Consider the following 19,309-nt stretch of genomic DNA (forward strand, 5'->3'; position numbering starts at 1 on the left):
GCTGTGTGATCTGTGGGTCTGGTAAAATTGACCCACTGGCCACCTAGTAAATACAGGTGGATTAAAGGAGTCAGGTTTAACCAGTTAACAGTGCCTCTGGATAAAAAGTTGGCAAGCGTATCTGTTTACCTATGAGGGTTTGCCACATGCTTAATGATGTAATAAACGGCAAGTTAATTTAGCGTGGCTTAATGCTCGCATGGTCAGTGCCCAGTGCCAGGAATATAGCAGGGCTGGAGCTTGGAGTGGCAAGTAATCTGCTTTGCATGCATTAGCTACGAGGTTCAATCCTGAGCATCTCCATGTAGGGCTGGGAATGTACCCCACCCGAAATCTTGGAGAGCTGCTGCCAGTGTGTGAAGACAGTGCTGGACTTGGTGTACCAATGGTCTGACTCTGTATAAGACAGCTTCCTATGTTCCTAACCTTTCCTGAAATCACTGCTTGCTCTCTTTCTGTTAGTCTTTAGATGGGTTCCTTTGGGATCTCTTAAGTGTTGTGTTGTACTGGTTGGTGTGGGAATTTGCAACTAATCGCCTCTTTCACTGCTTTCCTTTCCTGCTGCCATTGGATTCCTCCAGGGCCCACCCCTTCTCACATTCCTTTAGGTAAGACTCTGCTCAAAAGGGATATCTGCAAGGAATCTGGTTAAACAAGGTTGTTTTCCGAGGCGTACACATGAGCCTCACTTTCAGTTGAAAGGAAAGGGATCGGGAACCACAAATGGCCACATAACACTCCAGCCCTCCAGAGCCATTTATAGATGCTGCCAGTATCTTTCCAATGAGCTCAAAGCCAAAAGCTTCTGGTTTTCCCTCTTTAAAAAAGGAGAGGTTATTGGCTGCTTAATCTCTCACGCGTACATGCTCCCAAATGCCTTTTTGGGGTGGTCATGCTAAACGCAAGAACTGGTTTGACACAACAGAAGAGCCTGAACAGCTTTCCTTTGGCTTTGTTCCGCAACTTGGCTCAGATGGGGGGCCAGATAAAATGGCTGGGAAGACACTTGAGAACAACAGCCAGTTGGCCTACAATAGATGGTGCTGGGCAAACCGGACCTTTGCTTCTCCCCAGACAAAGGCAGCTTTTTTACACCTAAGTGTCACAACTGTGCGGGTTCATCACATGCTTTTAGCTGCTCTCCTTTTCCACTGATGGCTTTAGACTGAAGGCAAGTTGCGGGGTTCGGAAACCTAGTGCTGCAAAAGCCATCTGAATGCCTTTGCTGTGTTGACAGCATTGTGTGCTGCCCTGCCTCTCCCCCCCCTTTTTTTTTTAACAGAGGCCACTCCAGGGCTTGGTTGCGGGCCAGATGCGTCTCTTGGGCAGAGCACAGTATTAAAAGGCTTTCCCTTGAATTAAAATGAATTGGTGCTTGTGTGGACGGCTTTGGCTTTTTGACCAGAGGCAGTATTGCTGCAGTTCAACATCCAGCCTGCTCCTGTAATGTGGGATGCTGGACTTTAAGCTCCTCTGGGTGGTGACATGTCCTGTTCATGTTGCCCTTGAACAGAAGAGGGGAACCTGGTGCCTGCAGGTCTGAATTGGAGTTGCAGACTGGAGGGCTGTGTGTCCGTCACGCTTGCTCTCTAAGGTGCAGCAACACCAGTGGATGCTTTTGAGTCTGGGGTCCCCAACCCATTTAAGCCCAGGAGCGCATTTGGGAATCGGAAACCACTGCGGGTGCCACAAAATACCCATTTCGCAGGAGGAAAACTGGCAATGCTCAGAGCCTTTGACTCCCCAAAAGACCCAGGATAAACCCCTACATGGGACGCGGGTGGCGCTGTGGGTTAAACCACAGAGCCCAGGGCTTGCTGATCAGAAGGTCGGCGGTTCGAATCCCCGCGACGGGGTGAGCTCCCGTTGCTCGGTCCCTGCTCCTGCCAACCTAGCAGTTTGAAAGCACATCAAAGTGCAAGTAGATAAATAGGTACCGCTCCAGCAGGAAGGTAAACGCCGTTTCCGTGCGCTGCTCTGGTTCGCCAGAAGCGGCTTAGTCATGCTGGCCACATGACCCAGAAGCTGAACGCCGGCTCCCTCGGCCAATAAAGCGAGATGAGCGCCGCAACCCCCAGAGTCATCCGCAACTGGACCTAACGGTCAGGGGTCCCTTTACCTTTAAACCCCTACATAGCCAAAAAAGCAGACCATCCTCCAGGAAGCAAAGAACCCCCCCCTCCAGACCCCTCCCAGGATGCTTTAGTGCCCAAAGTTACCATATTGGGGGACCCCAGTTTTAGATACTCCTCTTCCCAGGCTGATTTGAATCAAGATCAGCAGTGGCGTTTTGTGTCTATTTACTAGTCGACAGGCAGCCTGGCTGTTTGGGCAGAACAGTAGGTTCCTTTGCTTTTAGTTATAAACCTCTGGCACACTTTGGAGGGGCCGTCTTTCATGGGTGGGGGGTTTCAGAACCTTGGTTGTAAAAGGTTGCATTTTCAGCTGTGGTGGCCTGTCGAGGAAGGAACAGAGGAGCTATGCAATTTGCGCCCCCGAAACTCCGTTCTCCACAAAGGAAGTCTCCCAAAATGCTTTGCGGTTTTGTCATGGCGCTGTGTGGATAGGGGCAACTGGGTGTGGCGGCTTCCAGAGTTTTTACTGCTTCTAATATTTTCCTCCTTTCCCCTTAATGCTTCCAAGTAGCAGCTACTCCATTCGTCACTCGATAAGTATGCCAGCTATGAGGTAAAGTAGCAAAAGCCCCGTCTCTTTTGCAAGTCCCATATTTGCCTAAGGATGACTCTGTCTCTTCTAAATGTATGGGGTGATGTGGTGATGGGGAGGCACAGCGATGTGACCCCTCAGAGGGAATTGTGTATTGTGAATCGTGTATTGTGAATTGTTAATAATTTGGATATTTATGTCCTGCCCGTCAACAAGGTTTTCACGGCGGCTAACAAACATGCAGTTACAAACATTGCAAAATATAAAATACAGGGTAAAAGTGCAAATCCATAAAAATGTGAGCGGCTGCAAATCCTGTGGCACAGAGACAAAAAATGACAGCAAGAAAACGAAGGTATCTGACTGGTGCTTAAAATACATTGAAGAAAGTGCCAGACAAGGTGCTCTGGGGAGGGTGTCGCGAAGTCCTGGCATCACCACCAAAAAGCTCCTCTCCTCTCCCCCCCCCCCATCCCTAAACAGCCACTTGCCACCCTCAGGACCCAGTTAGATTGCTTTGCTTTTAAAATATTTCATTCTGTCTTGCCTGCTGCAAAAGAACAGTGGGGTGGCCGGTCAGTGGATATTAATAGGAATGAATCTTCAGTCTATAGATATTAACTAAGGCAGTTCCCCAAATCAGCTTTATGTAGACAATGCTTTTAAAAAATCAACCCACAAATGTGGTTCTGTGCGATGGATCACTTTCAACTGGTGGGCCTGGCAAACTACTTTTTCAGAATCAATCACTGTTCACTTGAAACAAAATAAAAAAAAATCCTTCCAGTAGCACCTTAGAGACCAACTAAGTTTGTTATTGGTATGAGCTTTTGTGTGCATGCACACTTCTTCAGATACACTGAAACAGAAGTCGCCAGAGCTGAATGAGTGCTAACATCAAGGCTGATGAAACTACTTTTAAGCTCCTGTGTTTGATGGCTGGTTCACATTGTATTATACAGTTCTAGTTTTTTGAAATGACCATTGCAAAGCTTTCTTATGGCTCAAGGACACATCTACGGGGACATCTTCTCAACCATGACTAAGTCTATTTCGATAGCTGGTGCCTCGGCCTGCTTTGAAAGTAGGATAGGCTGAGAGATCATGACTTGCCCGTGGGCTTTGCGGCCAGGGGATTTGAAGCAAGGTGGCGCTGTGGGTTAAAGCCTCAGCGCCTAGGACTTGCCGATCGAAAGGTCGGCGGTTTGAATCCCTGCGGCGGGGTGCGCTCCCGCTGCTCGGTCCCAGCGCCTGCCAACCTAGCAGTTCGAAAGCACCTCCAGGTGCAAGTAGATAAATAGGGACCGCTTACCAGCGGGAAGGTAAACGGCGTTTCCGTGTGCGGCTCTGGCTCGCCAGAGCAGCGATGTCACGCTGGCCACGTGACCCGGAAGTGTCTCCGGACAGCACTGGCCCCTGGCCTCTTAAGTGAGATGGGCGCACAACCCCAGAGTCTGTCAAGACTGGCCCGTACGGGCAGGGGTACCTTTACCTTTACCTTTATCTCGGGCCCATAGCCATGTGGCATAATGGTCAGATTGTTAGACTGGGACCTGGGAGAGCAGGGTTTGAATCTCCACTCAGCCATGAAGCTCACTGGGTGACCTTGGACCAGTCATTGTCTCTTAGCCTAACCTACCTCACAGGGTTGTCGTGAGGATGGAATGAAATGTGGAGAACCATGTACATCACCTTGAGATCCTTGGAAGAGAGAGGTGGTATATAAATGTAATAAACAAATATATTCTATCAGTTACACCATCTCAGCCTACTTTGGGAACTTGACTTTTTAGTTATGAAAGTTTGGCAGCTTATCTTGGTAAGCTGCCTCCAAACCGAGCTATCTGAAGACGACTGGAGGCAATTGAGATACCTTTGAACTAATTCCACAGAATTTTTTGTGTGTTCCCGGGTCTCTTGATATTTGATTTTTCTCTTTTTCATTTTGGGGAGGAGGGGACGTTGTGTAGGTGTGTGTGTGTGCGCGCGTGCGTGCGCTACTTTAGGATGTTCTCTGGTTGGAACCCCAAAGTCAAAGCTGCCAAGTAGTTTTTTATATTGACTTCCTCTGCAGTTGGGTGCACGTTGATTTCTCTGAAACAGGTTGGTGAATGTTGGTAGCAGAACCAGGAATTTGCAGCAGCTGTGGTTGAGCCAAACTTTTCAGGGGCCATGAGTGCTTTGGGCGGGGGGGGGGGGGGGTCTGTAGATGTTTCTCCACCAGCAAAGCTAGCTGCCTGCCTCAAAACGGAATTCAAGTTTCTAATATGCCTGTGCAGTTTTATTTTCTCACTTGCTTCTTCCTCTTTTTCCTTTAAGAAATTCTGCAACCTTCAAGTCTTTTGAAGACCGCGTTGGAACCATAAAGGTAATTTCCCTCCCGTGACACAGTACGAAGCCACAGTGTTTTTAGGATCGACACGTTTCTGCTAGACAAGCAAGATGCCCACTGTCACAACTGTGTGCAACGGGAGAGGTTGCATATTGCAAAACCAGGGAGAGAGACACATGAGTGAATGAAAAGCCTCCTTGGATGAGAAAGGGGGTGTAGGTGGGGGCAGCCGCCTCTGCCATTAAGAACCTGTCCTCCTGTCCGCTGAGTCCCATCCTGTTTTTATATTGCTTGGTCACACTCTAGTGTGAGGGAACTGGGAACTGGCTTCTGTACAAAGGTTTGTGCACAGGAAAGATAGAATGTGGGGAGGGCAAGGGTTCAAACAACGCTTGAAGTGAAGGACATGAGGCAGGAGTTGGTAATGCAGGTGAGCTGTGCATAAGCAAGCTGCCAGCTAGCTCTGCTGAGGCTTTTTTTATTAGCACAATATGCAAAACCAGTCAGATACATTTTGGACTGTGACCTTTACACATCTTCCAATCCCGAGATTGAGGGGTGGTACAAAGTTATTTTGGCACCTGTTTCCACCGCGTCATTTTCCCCTTGAACAATGTACAGTGGTACCTTGGGTTACATACGCTTCAGGTTGCATACGCTTCAGGTTACAGACTCTGCTAAGCCAGAATAGTACCTCGGGTTAAGAACTTTGTTTCAGGATGAGAACAGAAATCGTGCTTCGGCGGCGCAGCAGCAGCAGGAGGCCCCATTAGCTAAAGTGGTGCTTCAGGTTAAGAACAGTTTCAGGCTAAGAACAGACCTCCAGAACGAATTAAGTACTTAATCCGAGGTACCACTGTATAACGAAGGGGACAAAGGTCACAGACAGGGCATGGCAGACCACTAAGAGAGCAAATGTTAGATAGAGGGCATGATGGCTTGTCTGTGGGTGGAAGTGTGCTCCACACGCAACGGTCATTCCTTCAGATGCTGGGTGGAATTCAGTGCGCTATTACAAATGTTCCGATCATGCAAGCAGTTCCGCTTGCCAGCTGCAGTAGTCCTCCCTCTCCTCTCCCCATGCTGTGTTCTGAGGGCACACCTCACCCCAATCCAATTTCAGGGGAAGCTCCCTTGCACAACTGGAAGTTGTTGCACAGGGCCTCTCCTGATGGGGTTCTTCATGCGAGTCCCGCCCACTGCTTCCTGCTCTCACCTGTTCCCATTCCTTCCTTTTCGTCCAGTCCAAAGTTGTGGGCGGCAAAGACAACGGCACCGATGAGCTGCACTCCCCATCAGCATCCGGCGACAAGCCCTCCCAAGACAACGCACCTTTCTAAGTCTACATCCGTGGTGCATGACTGCCAGAGCCTCGCCCCTTGTTCTTCCCAGCATGCAAGACGAAAGGAAAAGGTTCCTGGGCCGCAGATCCCACTCTGACGAGAGAGATCCATACATCATATATGTAGACGTTCTTTTGCTGCTGGATTCTTCAGGTCCAATAAAGTGAACACACAGTGTTTTGTACACTTATATATTTTACACTAAAAAGGTTTCTAGATGGAACACATTGCTGTGCTGCCTTTTTTGGAAGAGCGCCAGCAATGAGGATTCTGCAACCCTGGCCCAAAACACCCCCTTTTTTTTGTTTGGCACCAGAGTCCTGCACTCTTTCCTCCCACCCCCACCCCATCTAATGTGCGGGCAAAAAAATTCTGTATCTCATGTAGAAAGAATAGTTCTCAGATGCCGCTAGCTGCACAGGGAGCTTCTCTCGATTCCTGCTCCATCTTCTCCTCTGCATATAGCTAGCCAGCTTTCTGCTATTGTGGCTTTCTCTGCGATTGGAAGCACTGGGAAAGCTTTGGAAGCCTGCAGTTTCCATTTAAGATATAAGCAGGTTTGGGGTTTTCTTTTGGGGAGGGGAGGTGATAGAAGATATTTAGAGCCTCTATTTAGCGACTGCCTAGCTTTGCTACACTGATTCTCTAGCTTTAATGAATCTCAGAACCTTTATTTTTTTGGAATGCAGTGGACTTCAGAACATACCAGCTTTTAGCATCGACATTTAGGGGCAATCTACCTTTGAATGCGGAAGCTGAAACACAAGCCTTACATCACCACCTGCTTTACTGGTTTATAACCTTTTTTATATCTCAAAAGCGCAAAGAATTCTTTTTTGAGGGGGGGAGGGAAGGGGTGAAGCACTGGAGTTCTGCATCCTACCATAGTAATCGCATGCAGATGTGCTGGTCTTGTGTTCATTTCATCGGTGCGTGACGGTGCACATGCCTGCTTTTGCTCTCTCTCTCTTCTGAGTGTGTGGAACTTGCTTCTCTGCCTCTGGGTTTATGCCTCTGTTTTCTTAGTCCACCCATTTAATCAGATTAAGGAAGGACATGTTGATCGCAGCACAAGAGAGCTATCCTGGAGGGCTCCTTCTCTCTCTCTCTCGGTTTGGTTCTCCTACCAGGAACCTCCTTAAAATACTTTGTACACTTTATGTGATGACAAAGAGCTCCACCTCTGATCTCCTTTTGTTTGCAGCACTTGCCACCGATTCCTGGCTCTGTTTTCACTCAATGCTAGGAGCACTAGTATGTGGTGTGTCTGCTCCTCCTTCCAAAAAAGGCTGCAACCTTCCACTGTCCTGACCCCTTAGTTCTAAGGCAGAGGTGCCTCTTAAATTATCCAAACCTTTCTGTGCCTTAGAGGCTCAGTGGGACTTCAGCAGTGCCCTAAGTACATATCAATAAAGCTGTTTTGCTTCAAAGCCTTGGTGCCCCCAGAAGGCTTCAAGCTCTTATCTGACCCTTCCTGCCCAGCCGCCCCCCGAGAAGCAAGTTTCAACACTTAACGTGCTGATTGTAGAACTCTCCCCGTGTCCTGTGTTGCCTGTGGATGGTGACCACGCCGTGTCGACCTGGCACAACGGATGAGAGAATCTGCAGGGTGTGGGGGTATCATTTGCTGGCGTTCGTTCAAGGGTAAAGTAGGCACCCGTGTTGGGTGGGGAAAGTGGTGCCACTGGGACCGGGGAGCTGTTAGAACACAGACTGAACTGTTTCTCCTGTACAGGTGACTACGGGGGGAACTTTGTCAATAAAATATTCTTTTTTGAAAAGCAAAACGGCTGTCTTCATCTTTGGGCTTGTGTACCAGGTGCGAACCTGCCCAAGCGCCCTGTGGTTTTGACCTTGGCTTTAGGGCGACCCTCCTTGCATTACAGAAATGGAGTTCAGACATTTCTAAATGGATGACACGGTAGGTTGCTCCCGATGTGATTGCCCTTGTTCACTGCAACTTATTTGTGCCAGCGGTGCTGAACTGAACTGATGGCAGCCCAGGGTGAGGGAGGCTTTGTCTGCAGTGGATGAAATATGAAGGCGGTCAGGGGTTGGCTGATGAGTGGAGGTGGGCTAGAGGAGAGTCGTCCGACAATGAAGGGGTGATTCAGATGGTTTGGGAAAGGCTTTGGAAAGTGAGCGGGGGGGAGGCGGGGAGAGGAAGTGGTTTCACAAGTCTCTGTGGCCATATACAATGTCAGGGGTCAGCAAGGCTTACCTTGCCTGGGCCGGTTTACTGCCGCGGAGCCCCCTCCGCGGGCCAGATCGCAGGTGCGCATGAGTGCACGTGACCGCAATTTTCGGCGACTGCATCTGTTCAGATGCGATTTCCGGCATCTGTGCATGCACAGGTACAATTTCTGGCACCGCAGAAACGAGTCCCCGTGCCGCACTGTGCTGGTTTAGCACAGTGCATGGGGACTCGCCAAGTGGGTGGCTTCGTTCAGGGGAGGCTTGGGGGGCAGTAAAATGACCCCCGTGGGCCACAGGTTCCCAGTCCCTGTACAACGCTGTTGGGAACCAGCGGGGAGATGAGGACACAAGGGGAAAACAATCAAATCTCTTAGTCTTTAAACAGCATTAGCTAGAGGCCACTTAGATGCATTTGACCATTTCATGTTGGACGATCACAACAATGCTGTAGCAATGAGAAACGACAACCATATTTACACCTGATGTTTGCACAGAAGGCCTGTTGCAAACCATCTGTCCCTTCTGCATTTAATAGTTCTGACTCACCTGTGTATACTGCCTCTCCTATTTATCCTGCTGCCCCCCCCCACTTACAAGATGAAGATATTTGTGTAATACAATCCGCCAACTGAGGATAACTATGCATTGAATTTCTATACCATGCTTCACCCAAAGATCACAGGCTGGTTTACAATATAAAAACACAAAAAAGTGCATACCATAATACAAGAATAAAACCTGCCCCCACTCGTACAGTTTAAAAGGCCATAGATTTTTTAATTAGCCAAGTGTCTGGGAGAAGAGGAATGTTTTTGTCTGGTGTCTAAAGATACATAACAAAGGTGCCAGCCATACAAATTAGCAACTGCAGAAAAGGACCGTTCTCTTGTTGCCATCCACTGGACCTCTCGTGGAGGCGGCACATGAAGAAGGGCCTCGGATGATGACCACAGGGTCTGGGTCGGTTCATATGGGGAGAGGCAGTCCTTGAGGTTTTGTGGTCCTGAGCTGTTTAAGGCTGGTGACCCTGTGGGTTAAACCACAGAGCCCAGGACTTGCCGATCAGAAGGTTGGTGGTTCAAATCCCCGCGACAGGGTGAGCTCCCGTTGCTCGGTCCCTGCTCCTGCCAACCTATCAGTTCGAAAGCACAAAAGTGCAAGTAGATAAATAGGTACTGCTCCAGCGGGAAGGTATACGGCGTTTCCGTGCGCTGCTCTGGTTCGCCAGAAGCGGCTTAGTCATGCTGGCCACATGACCTGGAAGCTGTACGCTGGCTCCCTTGGCCAATAAAGCGAGATGAGCACCGCAACCCCAGAGTCGGCCACGACTGGACCTAATAGTCAGGGGTCCCTTTACCTTTTAGGTCAATGCCAACACTTTGAATTGGGCCTTGAAACTAATTGGTAGCCAGTGCAGTTGGGCCACGATAGGTGTAATATGCTCAAAAGAAGAAGAAATATGCTCAAACCATCTTGCCCCGGTGAGCAACCTGGCTGCTGAATTCTGCACTGGCTGAAGCTTCTGAACCATCTTCAGAGGCAGCCTTAAGTTTAACTTGCTGCTGTAATCCGTCCTGGTGGTCCACAGAACATAGACAAACTATGGTTAGTTTTAACAAGCAAGCATCATAAACAACAGTTTGAAGTTTGCTCAGGCAAACCATAGCTAAAACTAGCAACTTTTCTCTCATACCATAACATTCTGTGCTTAGTTGAAAATACGGGAAGCAGGTCCAATGTATCTTGTAGTGAGGTTCAAGGAGGAGGGGATGTTAACCCATGATCTCTCCTGAAGTGCTAAAACTATGGACTGCCTACTTGGCACAAAACCAATTAGCCTTTTTAACAGCAGAGGCTTTTGAGGTTTAATCCCTGGCATGTTGGGTACAGATTGTTAGAACTTGTCCAGTAAAAGCACCTGTTCACAGCAGCTGGAGAATGGTTAAGTGCCTTGTTGATACTGCAGTGTGGATTTCCCTCAGATGAGAAAATTTCCTTTGGAAATGTGTGTATTAGCATTATGATACAGACAAGAGATCAGTTTGGAATTCTCTTTCTGCACAGTGAACCAGGACTTGCTGAGATGAGTCACCTGGACAACAAAGAGAAAACAGCAAAAAGGTTTGCGTTCTCCGGTGCTCAAGGGACAATGTAATGCAGAATGCAAGACAATTAAAAACAACATGAAACGTGTGAAGCAGTCTGACCGGCTTCCTTGGCTCCTGAGATACTGTTACAAACAGACACTTCAAGTAGCTGCTGTTTTAAGCTTGGGAAGGATTTTGCCTGTAAATTTAGGCACTGACCTTGAGTTCACGCCGTATATTAGAATTCTGGGTCCCACAGCAGAGCTAACTTGCCACACTGATCCAGGGTGCATAAAAGAAAACATGCAAGGTTTACTGAATTAAACAGGACTCACATGGTTGGGACTGTACTGTTAGATGACTTTAAACGTGGTTGGACAAACTGATGGAGAATTGGTCTAGTTGTGTCATCATCATTTTTAATTTGTATATCGTCTTTCTATCTTACAATACTCAAGGCAGTTTACAAGCTGAAGAAACAAAAAAATGCACATCTTATAAAAATCTAATTCAATACAAAAATGTGATGATAAAACAAAACTTTAAAAAAAGCAACCTACTTAAAAAAAGTAACATTCAACAATCATTAGGATAGTATAAAATAATAATATCAACATAAAAAAGTTAAACAGAAGTCTACTCAGCAGTTACAATAAATAATTTCTAAACTATAATCAATAAAACAATGGCAAGCCACAGTAATAAAAATAAATAAATAAAAATAAATAAATAAAAATTTTATTTATACCCTGCCCTCCCCAGCTAAGACCTCAGAGCGGCTAACACCAGATATAAAACAATTGATTGAAATACAACTTAAAAAACAACATTAAAATGCAGCTTCATTTCAGCAGAAACTCAAAAACTTTTTTGGGGATGAAAACATCAAGTCTTCACCAAGGCTAGCTATCCAGACTGGTCCTACGTGGGCCAGAAAAAAGCCAGGGAAGTCCCCAAATAGGAGTTCCATCACAGAAGGAAAAAGAAACAGGGGGAGGGGATCAAGTTAATTCCAAAGCCAAAGGCCAGGCGGAACAACTCTGGGCCCTGCGGAAAGAAATCAGATCCTGCAGGGCCCTGGTCTCATAAGACAGAGCATTCCAGCGTGGTGTAGTGGTTAAGAGTGGCAGTCTGGTAATCTGGGGAACCAGGTTCGCGTCTCCGCTCCTCCACATGCAGCTGCTGGGTGACCTTGGGCCAGTCACACTTCTCTGAAGTCTCTCAGCCCCACTCACCTCACAGAGTGTTTGTTGTGGGGGAGGAAGGGAAAGGAGAATGTTAGCTGCTTTGAGACTCCTTTGGGTAGTGATAGATCAGGATATCAAATCCAAACTCCTCTTCTTCTTCTCTTCCACCAGGTTGGGGCCAGTGTTGAAAAGGCCCTGCCTTTGGTTGAGGATAATCTGACTTCCTTCCATTCAAAACTCATTTTTACAAATGAGAACAAATCTGAGGCATAATTGTCTTAAGGGCCGAGGGTAATGAAAGCAGTTTGAATGGTTAAGGTATCTGTCTCAAGTATGTTTTAGAATAGAATAGAATTTATTATTTATACCCCGCCCATCTGGCTGGGTTTCCCCAGCCACTCTGGGCGGCTTCCAACAGAGTATTAAAATACAGTGGTCTGTTAAACATTAAAAGCTTCCCTAAAGAGGGCTGCCTTCAGATGTCTTCTAAAAGTCTGGTTTAAGTCTGGTTCTAAAAGTCTGGTTGTTTTAGACAAGGAAAGTATATAGCCACAAATATTTCTTACAGATGTTCTACCTTGTGGCTTATTTGGAGTTGATGCCTTGGGCATCCATTGGGAGAAAGGGTGAAATATAATTTTAATACATAAAATAATAAATAATGTGGTACCCTTCAGATGTTGCTGGACTCTGATTGCATCGGGCCACAGCCGGCATAGCCAATGGCTCAAGGATGCTCACAGCTGTCACTCAAGAGCAGCTCGAGGCTGCCATGCTGACTACATCCGATGTGCAGAGACAGCATAGGTCTGTGGACACATAAAAGGCAGCCAGCCTCCTCATGCCCTGTTTGTAATTGCCTGGGTCCCTCTGCACGACTGCATTTGGAGATGGCGTGCCAGACGAGACAAGGCTTTGATCTCTTCCAGCAGGACTGTTTCATATGATAAAGTAGCTCAGCAAGAGATGCTCTCATTAAGCAATGGGTGGGAGGGAAGGAGACACACAGCCCGGAGAGGTGTCATCCTTGTGGCTTTTTGTGCAGCAGAGATCTTGCATTCCAGAACATCCTGTCGCCTCTTCTTTACTAGATAAGATCCCAATTCCTGGACATCTTGGGAGGAACATAATTAGCCTCAAACAAATCTGCAACTAATTCTGATTTTAGAGTTTGAAAGAGGTGCACGGACCATGCCTCCAACAGCCGCGGCGCATGGCTGCAGCTGCCTGCATGAAAAGTTGGCCCTAGGGCGAAGGAATGTCAGTGGTGCCCCTTAAATCTTGAGTTCTTCTTGCAATGCTCTTACGATATTTTTGAAGGCAAATGACATCAGAACCTGAACTGCTAATTGAAAAAAAATTGGGAGCTTCCAAAAAGAGGCCAAACTAATTTGCTGTCATAACAAAACTGATTGGCCTTATGTTCATAAGAGAAAGCAGTACTTTAAAAAGAAGTCCACGACAGATTAAGAAGAGAAAAGCTCCTAGCCCCCATAACATTATAATTCAGGGACATTCAGGGTCGGATTTAGATGAAGAGAGACCCTAGGCTACTCCACCTGTGAGGCCCCGCCCCAATCCCCTTCCTCACGACTAGAAGAAAATGGAAATGTTATAAACAACATTTAGTGAAGCCAAGGATGACGATGGGTATTTAAAATTCTGCAATTCACAATTTCTCCTCTAAAGGACATCAGAAAACTTCATCAAAATTGGTTTGTCTAAGTTTGTCACTTTCAATGTGCAGAATGCTCAGTGTGCACAACCTCTCTTGAGACATTGTGGCCCTTAAATCATTTTTAATTCTTTTGAGTCTTGAAAAACTCCTCTATCCCGAGCAGTTAGTGACCATAAAGCTAAGAAATAGCTGCAAGATTGCTTCCACATTAGGAAAGGCCACCTGAATTTTTTCCTTGTATGTTGTTGTTGTTTAGTCGTGTCCAACTCTTCGTGACCCCCTGGACCAGAGCACGCCAGGCACTCCTGTCTTCCACTGCCTCCTGCAGTTTGGTCAAACTCATGCTGGTAGCTTCGAGAACGCTGTCCCACCATCTCGTCCTCTGTCGTCCCCTTCTCCTTGTGCCCTCCATCTTTCCCAACATCAGGGTCTTTTCCAGGGAGTCTTCTCTTCTCATGAGGTGGCCAAAGTATTGGAGCCTCAGCTTCAGGATCTGTCCTTCCAGTGAGCACTCAGTGCTAATTTCCTTAAGAATGGATGCATTTGATCTTCTTGCAGTCCAGGGGACTCTCAAGAGTCTCCTCCAGCACCATAATTCAAAAGCATCCATTCTTTGGCGATCAGCCTTCTTTATGGTCCAGCTCTCACTTCCATACATCACTACCGGGAAAACCATGGCTTTAACTATACGGACCTTTGTTGGCAAGGTAATGTCTCTACTTTTTAAGATGCTGTCTAGGTTTGCCATCGCCTTTCTCCCAAGGAGCAGGCGTCTTTTAATTTCGTGACTGCTGTTTCCTTGTATATAATTTGATAAAGGTCTGTATGGTACAGAGAGTGCTCTGCTGTAAGCCTATGGCTTTGTCTCACGTACAGGTGAAAGTGCAAAGTTAAATAAATTTCAGGTCTATATCTTCTGGGTATGCTTCCATCAACAGTTCAACACCTTGCTGAATTTCTTGCTCAGATGCTTTCAGAATAGCAAGAATGGAAAACAATTGTGCAGCATCACTGTATACACAATACTTCTTTTAAAATTGGCTTCAAGTGCATCTAATATAGAAATATAGGAATAAAGGATTTAATCGTTCTGCCCTGACACTGAGGTCTAGCACCAAGGGCCTTCTGGCAGTTCCCTTGCTGTGAGAAGCCAAGTTACAGGGAACAAGGCAGAGGGCCTTCTCGGTAGTGGCACCCGCCCTGTGGAACGCCCTCCCACCAGATGTCAAAGAGAAGAACAACTACCAGACTTTTAGAAGACATCTGAAGGCAGCCCTCTTTAGGGAAGCTTTTAATGTTTAACGGACTACTGTATTTTAATACTTTATTGAAAGCCACCCAGAGTGGCTGGGGAAGCCCAGCCAGATGGTCAGGGTATAAATTATAAACTATAAGAATTAGTATAATGCTTCTGAATACCAGTTGTGGCAGCCACAGGAGGAAAGAAGGTCTTCCTTGTGGGTTTCCCACAGACACCTGGCTGGCCACTGTGAGAACAGGAAACTCACAGCACAATCGTAAGCACTCAGAAGTCCTATTGAGCTCAAAAGGGGATTTCTTAGTATGCTTAGAAGTGCCACTGATTTTCAGGCAATACAGTGCATTGCGCCATACAGTGCACCATGCAGCCTACCTTACTAGGCTGTTGTCAAGATTACAAATATATTTGTAATGGTTGGACCACTAATCCTAATAAAAAAGAATGAGAAAGGCAATTGCTAAACACCACTACGATTTTGATTAGCCTAGTCTAGGCATGGCACCTCTCCAAATCCATGCTGGAAGGCCAATTGACTAGAATCATAGAATTACTGATATGAAAGGGAGTCATCTAATCAGCCACACCCCCCCCCCCGCAAAGCTACTCTTAACAGTGGTCTCCCATCCAATTTGAAACCACATCGGACCCTGCTTAGCTTTGACAAATGTGCTAGCTGCTCTTGTTTTTTTGCAGCAGGTTTGTCCCTTTACTGCTTTTGACAATAATGTATCTGTTTAATTATTTGGTGGTGCTCACTGATTGCGTCCCCGTGGCCATGAAGTTGCAGGGGCCACGGCTGATGGATCCATGCATTCCAGAGGTCATGCGGTTGCAACATTTTTACTTGAAGCAGAGTGCACAAGTACTTTTCATTTCCAGGCAGTGCTGAACAATCACATCTCGTTATTCCAAATTTTAATTTAATAATTTATTATTATGTAGCTAAATACCTCTCTTTCTCCACTCCCCATCTCCGTGCCATTTCTTGCAGTTGCTTTGTCTGGAAGTTGGTGTAGAGATGAGATCTCATTCTAATTGCAATTAGGACTTAATGCACTCAACTGGAGGGGGGGGGGGGGGAGAGAGAAACTGACGTCATTTCACGAACATAAGCACGTCAGCCAACCTTTCTTCCAGCCTTCCCTGGTGGTCTAGTGGTTAGGATTCGGCGCTCTCACCGCCGCGGCCCGGGTTCGATTCCCGGTCAGGGAATGACGTTTTTTAAATAAAAAGATTCTTAAATCCAGGCACATTTACAAAGGGCGAGGAGCTCGCTTTGATTTTAGCATTTGCTTCTGCACCGGCTGCTTTTCATTCCCTGAATGCAATACTTTGCTTCTTTTTTTTGCATTTGGAAGCGTGCACCATCCGCTCGATGCACGCGCCCTGCTTTTTCCAAGGGAGGGCCGCCGCCGCCGCCGCCGGCTGCACCCTTCAAGCTCGCTCCGCGGCCGCGCGCACGCTTAAGAGGATTGCCGCCGCCGCCATGAACGAGGCCGGCGAGCGCGCTTTGCAAGGGGGAAGCCCGCCCCGCGCGCCTCTGCAGCGCCAGGCTGCGATCCCGCGCCTCGTTGCTCCCCAGCAAGCCCGGCCGGACTCGGTGGACCTTGCTCCCGAGTAAACACGCCTAGCAAGGCTCAGCAGAAGCGGGGTGCCCGGGGAGGGGGGGGGTCCCCGATCGAGGATGCGCGCTGCAAGGAGATGCTTGGGGGCAAAGATTTGTGGGGCTACTACGCACCCTGCACATTGCACGGGGCGCGCCGAGACGTTGCCTCCACCGGCCTCCTCCTTGGAATGATTCAATTATGATTGCATCGCATCCCGCACCTGAACGCGAACACGCCCACCCCTCTGATTCGTGCCGGCAACTTTACTCAAGCTTACACCTGACGCCTACTCAGAAGTAAAAAACAAAAACCATCCCAAATTTGACACCCCCCCCCCAAGTCAGAGGGTCTCCGGGACTGACGCCCCACCTTTCCTTGGGATTGCGGGTGGTTTAGGATTTCCAAGAAAATTAAAACCGACGGTTGTATTATTATTATTATTATCATCATCATCATGCACGGCGTCCCCCCTTCATTTATTTATTTGCAAAGCGCACGACCCCTCCTCCTCCTCCTCCTCCTCCTGGAGATTCCTGCATTGCGGGGGGCGGGGGGGGGTTTGGACCAGACGACCCTCGGGGGGTGGGGTGGGGATCACCCAGCCCCCTTTCCCAGCTCCACAAGTTTGACGATTTCCCAACTCCTTCCTCCCCACTCCTCTTTGCAAATTTTTGCTGCATGCCTTCCCTTCCCCTCCTCTTTTTTTTTTTCCTCCCGGAGAACCAGACAGGTCACCGCTGCTGCCGGAGAAAGGGACGCGGACGGATTGACAGGCAGGCGCGCGCCCGCCCGCCCGCCCGCCCGCCCGCGCGCTCCCTCCCGCGAGCCTCGCCTGCGCCAGGCTGCCTTCTCCTGCGCCAGGGAAGGGGGCGCGCGCACGCACGCACGCACGCACGGAGCCAGGCGTACGGGAGCGAGCCCCCCCCGCGCGCGGAGCCTCCGGAACAGCCCGGCGCGTGCCCGACCCTCCTCCTCCTCCTCCTCCTCCGCGAGCGCGCACGCTGCTGGCTCGGCTCGGCGTCGTCGTCGTCGTCGTTCTGCTCCCTCTCGCCGGCCGCCGTCTCTCTCTCTCTCTCTCTCTGCTCGGTGCTGCCGCTGCCGGCCCCCTTCTCCCCCCCCCCCGAGGAAGGAGGAAGCTGCGCAGGATCCGACCCCCCGAGCCCAGCCCGCCGCGGGAGACGCCGACGGAGGAGGCGGAGGATCCGGCAGGTGAGGAGGGCGCAGCGGAGGAGGCGGCGGCGGCGGCGGCCCAGGCGGGGGAGGAGGAGGAGGAGGAGGAGGGAGAAGCCATTGCGGGAGGGGCTCGGGGTCTCTCTCTGTGGCGCATTGGGGGGGGGGAGGAGCTGTGGGGAAATGGAGGGTGGGGGGTGAGGAGGAATTGGGAGGGGTCGTTGAGGGTGGGGGGTAAGGGGTGACGGGGGGTAAGGAGGAATGGAAGGCGAGCCATGGAAGGGTGTGTTTGAGGGTGGGGGAATGGGGAGGAATTGGGGGGTCGTTGAGGGCGGGGGGGATGAAGAAGGTTTGTGGGTGGGGGGGTGGGTGGGGGGTAAGGAGGAATGGAAGGTGAGGAGTCATGGAGGGGTGTGTTTGATGGTGGGGGGCAATGAGGAGGAATTGGGGGGTCGTTGAGGGCGGGGGGCAAGGGGCGACTAAGGGTGGGGGGAATGAAGAAGGTTTGTGGGTGGGGGGGTGGGGGGGTGGGGGGTAAGGAGGAATGGAAGGTGAGGAATCATGGAGGGTGTGTTTGAGGGTGGGGGGCAATGAGGAGGAACTGAGGGTGAGGAAGAATTGAGGGGAATCATTGAGGGTGGGGGGATGAGGTGTGAAACGGGGAGGGGGGTGAGTGAAAGAGAGGGGAATTAGGGGAGAAATTGAGGCCCACCCCAGAGGTGTGGGGAGGGGGAAGAGGGAGAAGAAGATGGGTGTGTGTGTTTTTTTTTTGGGGGGGGGTGGGATGTAGTCAGATTGTGGTGGGTCAGAGGAGTGCAAGGAGGTGGGGTGGGGAATGGGGTCGTTCATCCAGGGAAGTGGGGAGGGGAGAAGAAGGGATGAGGTGGGTTTGGGAAGGGCTGGCAAAAGAGGAGGAAGGGGAGATGGGGAGGGGAATTGGGGGGGTCGCTTTTGCGCTGTGCAGTTGAAGGGCAGAGAGAGGGCTGCTGGTCGGGGTGGGGATGACAGAGGAAAGCGAGGCTGGAATTAGGTGGCTGTGGGCAGATCATGCATAGGGCCGTTGGGTGTTTGTGAAAGAGAAAGTGTTGGGGTCGGAAGCTTCTGTTCTTCCTGCATGACATAACATCCTCTCTATGCCCCCCCCCCCCCCCGCCAGAGTCTGCCTGGTGATGAGGACAGCCCTGTTAATGCTGACAGACAGATTGCCAAGACAAAGGCCTCAAGTCATTGGGAAGAAACTACGAGGGGGGGCAAAAGAAAGTGAGGTGGGGCTCTATTGCAGATGTGTGTGTCTGCATGCATGTGCTCCTCCACATAATGTGGAGAATGGGGTTGAAAAAGCTGTAGTTCCTGCAGGGGAGAGCTGGTGGTTTATTCTTGGGAACCTCTTTCATCCAAGGTAGGCTGGGGGAACTCCTCATCCCTTCACTGACGTACATATACTCTGTGCCAAGGGAAAGCTATTATCATAGGTACGTGCTCAAGCTCCCTTCTCATGCAGTTCCAAGATAATTAAAGATTAAAAAGCTCACAGATTATATAAATAATGGTCTTATATTTAGGATTGCTGTGTATTCACTGTGATTGATATGGCAAGTGACATGGGTGGGAGAGAATCAAGAGGTCTTGTCTCCCTAATAGATGATTCCACAGAATCATTGCACATTGGAGTTTTTATGACGTGATGCATTAGCTGCACCCATGAAATGAGTTTGAGAGTTGAATTTGCGTTCTCCCTTGTCTGGTTTTGACTGGTGGCCACCAAATATTTTAGCCTACCA

General features: G+C 49.0%; 1 protein-coding gene and 1 long non-coding RNA gene across 18 annotated transcripts in view; one reads left to right on the forward strand and one right to left on the reverse strand.

The window, feature by feature from the left end:
- The window catches only part of TPD52L2 (TPD52 like 2), a 50,147-nt gene extending 42,018 nt beyond the window's left edge, over positions 1 to 8,129 (forward strand). For 10 of the 17 annotated variants that reach the window (XM_079979870.1, XM_079979861.1, XM_079979872.1 and 7 more), the window contains 4 exons: positions 582 to 608; positions 2,647 to 2,688; positions 4,987 to 5,035; positions 6,244 to 8,129. In XM_079979870.1, coding sequence (XP_079835996.1) covers positions 582 to 608; positions 2,647 to 2,688; positions 4,987 to 5,035; positions 6,244 to 6,339 — 214 coding nt within the window. In that variant the 3' untranslated portion in view covers positions 6,340 to 8,129. The remainder of the gene's footprint in view (positions 1 to 581; positions 609 to 2,646; positions 2,689 to 4,986; positions 5,036 to 6,243) is intronic. The other 7 variants (XM_079979873.1, XM_079979876.1, XM_079979863.1 and 4 more) reach the window with 1 other exon arrangement.
- Positions 1 to 19,309, reverse strand: part of LOC307218115 — a 281,127-nt gene that overhangs the window by 244,860 nt on the left and 16,958 nt on the right. The gene's annotated exons all lie outside the window — the stretch shown is intronic.

Source organism: Podarcis cretensis (assembly GCF_951804945.1).
Source record: "Podarcis cretensis genome assembly, chromosome: 6".
Classification (NCBI taxonomy): domain Eukaryota; kingdom Metazoa; phylum Chordata; class Lepidosauria; order Squamata; family Lacertidae; genus Podarcis; species Podarcis cretensis.